Source organism: Alexandromys fortis, unplaced genomic scaffold (assembly GCF_014885135.2).
Source record: "Alexandromys fortis isolate MF-2015 unplaced genomic scaffold, M_Fortis_MF-2015_v1.1 scaffold_183, whole genome shotgun sequence".
NCBI lineage: Eukaryota > Metazoa > Chordata > Mammalia > Rodentia > Cricetidae > Alexandromys > Alexandromys fortis.
In genome coordinates this window covers 555,564-561,563 of record NW_026068079.1, presented here as the reverse complement: position 1 = coordinate 561,563, position 6,000 = coordinate 555,564, and the positions used below count along the sequence as shown (strand labels likewise).

At 39.4% G+C, this 6,000-nt stretch overlaps 1 protein-coding gene across 1 annotated transcript in view; it reads right to left on the bottom strand.

The window, feature by feature from the left end:
• Astn2 (astrotactin 2) overlaps window positions 1-6,000 on the bottom strand; it is a 671,847-nt gene that overhangs the window by 168,120 nt on the left and 497,727 nt on the right. The window contains exons 16-17 of the mRNA XM_050121817.1: window positions 3,531-3,664; window positions 1,105-1,253 (exon numbers count right to left, since the gene is read on the bottom strand). Coding sequence (XP_049977774.1) covers window positions 1,105-1,253; window positions 3,531-3,664 — 283 coding nt within the window. The remainder of the gene's footprint in view (window positions 1-1,104; window positions 1,254-3,530; window positions 3,665-6,000) is intronic.

Here is a 6,000-nt window from a genome sequence, read left to right as displayed (position 1 = left end):
GAGGAGGAGGAGGAGGAGGAGGAAGAAGAAGAAGAAGAAGAAGAAGAAGAAGAAGAAGAAGAAGAAGAAGAAGAAGAAGAAGAAGAAGAAGAAGAAGAAGAAGAAGAAGAAAAGTCAGGAAGAAGAAGGTCCAAAATAAAAATGAAACAATTAAGTGTTTCTCTTTGTTATCTATTCATCCCACAAATACACAAATGTTGAATGTCATACTTTATGGTAGATGTTTAGAATTCAATTGATTTAAAAAATTTAAATCATTCCTCCTTCTTACATTTTTAATGTAACTGAATAACCAAGAATTTACACTTTTTAAAATTTTAATCTTTAAATTCTGGTTTTGTTCTCTGGTCTGTGGAGATGTCACTGGGTGAATATCTTTGGATTGACCTCAGTTTCATGCTCTATGAGACAAGCACAATGCACCAATCCCTTTAAATTTGGAGAAGTTCAGGGAGATGCTGAATAGCATAGGTAGGTTACTGTGTGGTCAGAAAGCAAATGCTCTATCAGTTTCTGACTAGAAAAACATAGTGTGTGCCTGGAAGTCTCAACAAAGTGCAGAGCATAGATTCACGGTATAGTTAAAATCTTTTTTCCAATGTGAGGGAAATAGAAGAAAACAGAGTTAATGTTAATGTCTCAGTGAGAGCGGAATGGAGCTCACTTAAAATCCACATTGCTCAAAGCTCCTGCATGTTTACATCATATCTTGTTCTCTTCTACCCTAACACGAGTTCATAAAGACCATCTCCATTACATCTCACCAGGACAGACAATTGATTAAATATTTTCAGTCCCAGAATAGTATATTTATGTACACATGTTTTCAAACTCAAGATCTGTAGGCTTTTTCACATAGAGAAAGATCAAATTCTCTTCAGAAAGAGTAATCATCAAATCATATACTATAGTGACTTCCAAGACAGATGAGCTCTTTCTACCTTCAACTTTCTGCTGCTGTTTAATCAAAATCACACAAAACTTCTCAGTGCCTTCTTAAGACAGTTGACACCAAGTCCATAAAAATTAGAAATTAGAAAATCTGGTTTTATCCTCTGTCACACTATTTCCCTCCCCTCTACCCAAAAAAGAGGACGTACTTACCTGTGTACAGGTCAGTGTCTGTGTATTCATCCACTTTCTTGTGCTGCAGAATGTAGTCAGAGACTTTGGTCCCGATTGCTGGCTGAACATCGATCCACTCTAGGGAAACCACAGTGCTGGAAGGCTCCACTGTGGGGGAAAGTCGCAACCTAATGGAGGAAATGACAGACAAGGTTGCTCAGTTGCCATTTTGTATAATTCAAGGCCCTAAACACTTGCAGAAGCTTCATCTGAGGCTCAAATCACGATTCCATTTGCTACCACAACTTTACATGGCCTTAAAACTGCTTTAGTTTTCAAGGATTCCATGTCTTTGTCCACAAATCAGAGATACAAAAATCTCCCTTTAGGTCTGTGGGCAGCAGAGGAGAGGAGGGTGCCTGAACTGGCCTTCTTCCATGGCCACACTGATGAATAACACCTTCATCTGGCGATGAATGGAGATAGAGACACAGATCTACATTGGAGCACTAGACTGAGCTCCCAAGGCCCAGATGAAGATAAGAAGGGAGAACATGAGCAAGGAAGTCAGGACCGTGAGGGGTCGGTCACCCACTGAGACGGTGGGGCTGATCTAATGGGAGATCACCAAGGCCAGCTGGACCGGGTCTGAACGAGCTTGTGATCAAACCGGACTCTGAATGTGGCTGACAATGAGGGCTGACTGGGAAGCCAATGATAATGACACCGGATTTTGATTCTACTGCATGTACTGGCTTTTTGGGAGCCTAATCTGTTTGGAAGCACACCTTCCTAGACCTGGATGGAGGGGGATGGAGGAAAAGGCCTTGGACTTCCCACAGGGCAGGGCATCCTGACTTCTTTTAGGACTGGAGAGCGAGAGGGGTGGGGGAGTGAGGGGAATGGGAGGGAAATGAGAGGATGGGAGGAGGTAGAAATTTTTATAAATAAATAAATGCAATATTCAATAAATTAACCTATGATTACAGTATGTGTTCAATGAAAACTGGTTGGTGTTTGATTTATTTAAACTACAATTTCAGTGCTGTTTCATTTTATAGAAATACATTGGCAAGGACTAAAGATGGTACTTTCCATCTTTCTGCCAGTCCCTTTTGGTCCTGAATGGATCAGTCAACTTTTAATACCTTCAAGTATCTCCAATTGGTACTTAACACAATCTGAGAGAGAGAGAGAGAGAGAGAGAGAGAGAGAGAGAGAGAGAGAGAGAGAGAGAGAGAGAGACAGAGAGAGAGAGAGAGAGAGACAGAGAGAGAGAGAGACAGAGAGAGAGAGAGAGAGAGAGAGAGAGAGAGAGAGAGAGAGACAGAGACAGAGAGAGACAGAGAGAGAGAGACAGAGAGAGAGAGAGAGAGAGACAGAAAGACAGAGAGAGAGACTTTTGGAATAAATTATTCTGCAAAGCAATAAGAAAGAGAATTATTGAATGTTGTAACTAGACTGTATATTTTCCTCATTTCACAAAGCAGGGAAAATAAGGTCCCCAAAGTAAAAAATAAATCTACAGAGTAATATAACAAAACACGACAAGATCATCATGGTAACCTTGCCTACCTTGGGGTCAGATTCTTTGTACCCACTATACTCTACTTTCTCTACAAGGACAGTTTTATACTGTGGGTTCTCTTTCTCTACACAGATGTTTTATGGCATTTTGGCTGCCAATTCAGGCTCCTGGCTATTCCTCCTTGCACTGCCTCTTCATAAGCACATTTGTCCAAACAAGATGACTTTTCTTTGCTTCCTCAGACAAATTTCTGGTGTCAGGTACTTCTATTATGCTGTTCAATCTACGTAAAGATTTTTAGCACTTATGACCTAGCTTACTGTTCCTGTTGTGATTCAAAAGTCCCTTCAAAGGTATTTTCTTTATTAACTTCCCCTTTAATTTTATTTTAAACTATGTCTTATGTACTTTTAACAATATGTCTCTCCTACATTAATATCAGCCTCCTTCAGCTACAGTTAGCCTCTATCTTTGTCCTTGGTATTTTATTACCCAGGAACTGACACACAGAACATACATGGAATTAGTGTCTGAAAACTGAATAAAATAGGAGAGGTTGTATAGTTTTTTATCTCAGTAGCTGTGGAAGCCATGGTAGGCATTAGCAAGGCCAGTCAGTTGCCCAGAAGAACAGTGCTTGGCAGGTAAGCACAGGAAGAAGAAATGGATGAGAAGACATCATTTTAAAACAACACACACACACACACACACACAACCACCACCAACAACAACACCATACACTGCAAACTCAGTGTATGTGCCAATTTCTGATTCCAAGAACCTCTTCTTTCCCAAAGGAGAAGTGAAACACCAGATATTTTAATGATCTGGGTAAGTACCCTGAAACAAGAAAATCATAGGCTCATCTGATAGATAATACTAGAGTGTGAGCGAGTGCAAAGGGGGAGGCAAAGGAAGAGGGGCCATACATACTTACACCGGCTGTGGAAGCGGGCTGCAGTTGGGAAGCCCACTGGCATCGAAAGCACTAAGGTCACACCTACACCAGTCATCGATCACATCTCCTTTCCCAGAACACCAGTAGGAACTCATCAGTGCACTCTTGAAGGCCTGAAAGAGAGAATGACAGAAGGGTGACAGTCAGAGAGACAGCCAATAAAGGTGTGGTGATGGGCATGACGTTACCCCACCATAGTTTCCTGACGCCTGTTCGCTTACATGTTTGTGGCCTTATCATCCAGGTTCTCCCATCCCAAGACAGTCATTTCCCAGTGTCCAGAATAGTGGAGACATGGAGCTAGCAGCATGCTGGGAACTTCTCTTGATTCTGGCTCTCTATCTACTAACACAGATCCTCTTCATAATAATCCCACGTGGTAATTATTACTATTATTTCTCATTTTACATATGGAAAACTGAAACACACTGAAAGTAATTAAAGTTCACAGGTAGTAAGTATCAGAACTTGGATCAAATCCCTGGCTCCCATCTTTGGTTACACCATCTTAAACAAACTGAGTCTCATCTGCTTCCTGCGCCAGAGCCTGTCCTACTAGAGATACTGCATCTAAATATCTCACCGCCCTACTTAAAAATATGAAGCTTCCCACAGTCTTCAGGACTACATCTAAACTCCTTATTTAAGTTCTTGGCTTTCTCTCTAGATTCATCTCATACAAGTCTTAGGAACTTCAGTACACATGATTATCTATTTTCACGGAAGCACTAATTGCCCTCAGTAGTCAATTCCTATCTATTAACTTAGGAGACAACAAACTACCTCTGCATAAGGCCATAAAGCAATCTCTTTCAACTTGGTGATCAGATAGTTTCTGTTATAATTACTTAATACCGCCTTCGTAGGATGCTAGCAATGTCAACTATACTTTAAGTGAATAATATGTTACAAAAAAAGGACTTCATTGGCAATGCTAGTCACTGGGGTAGAGTGAGTCCCATGGTCCTGCTTTGCTTATCTTTCTTTTAAATGATGGTCACTGGTCTACTTAATTCTAATGTTTCTCATTTTCTTCTAAAAATATCCTCTTTTAGGCCTGAAAATCTTCATTCCATTGAACTCCAACTCAATATGTTTAGTTTTAAATAAGACTTTCCCTTAAACCTAAGACTAATCATGTTCTTTTGGACACCATGACACTAAGTCATTCGTATCATCATATCTCTGTATCTGTCTTAAGCTTTAAATTCTAATCCTAATTGCTACCAAGCACAAAAAATAGACTGTCCTCCCAGAAGTGTTCTCCTAAGACTTACTGTGATTCAGTTAGTATTTAGTGAACAAATGAACAGTCACTTAAAAACTGATTATTAATATCAGGTGGAAAAAGGAACTTAGGAGTTTCCATCTCCCAAGGTATTACAGGCTCGGGTCTTTCCTGTGTTGGCTTCATTTCTCTTATATCTGTTTTGTGTGAAATATACTAACAACATGGGTCTGGTGCTTGAGAAAATGCCCTGGTTAAGTCACTTCCTTTTCACTGACAGTTCACATCTTTGGGGAGAATGTGGGATCCAGCTCCTTAAACCTTAAGAAAATGTTCGTCTTTTGCTCTTTTGCCAGTATATGTTGGGCCAACCACAAGTGTTTTCTCTCCTTTTCTGTTACTTTGTCTATGATTTACAATGGATTTTGCACATTACCTGATTACTCTGATGACATGTTTTTATATTCTGCATTATTCAAAATACTCAGGAACAGAGTATTTGAATACAGCAAGTATGGGTTTTCCATCCTTAGCTCCTCAGAGGCACATAGATCTCAGTCAGTGGTTCTCAGCCTTCCTAATTCTGTGACCCTTTAATACAGTTCCTCATGTTGTGGTGACACCCAACCATAAAATTTTTATTACTGCTTCATAATTATAATTTTGCTACTATTATGAATCATAATGTAAATTTTTTGGAGATAGAGGTTTGTCAAAAGGGTCATGACCCACAAGTGAAGAAGCAAGAATCTAGAAGGAGGAGGTATATAACAAGAACGTTGTGTTTAAGTCTCTACCCTACTTTTCCCAGAGACACAAACAGAAAACCTCCAATTAATCTTTGTAGTGTTTTTGCCAATATCTTCTGCTAGAAATGAATGCATTAACCAATTTCTCCTGAGTCTAGTGTATATCCAAGGACATGAAAAAGAACTATAATAAAAGCTAATGTTTATGACTTCCCCAACTTCAGAGTCCAAAGTAAACAACAGCAGCAAAGAGCTAAAAATCAAAATAATCAAACAAAGAAAACAAAATATCCATTCAAAATTTGGGTTGAGATCTAAACAAAAAATTATCAGAGGAAAGAAAAACAGCAAAAAATACCTTCTCAAAGGGTTTAACATCCCTATCAATTAGGGAAATACAAATCAAAAGGATTCCGAGATTTTGTTTTACACCAGACACAATAACAAAACTCAACAAAGCAGCTGACAGCAA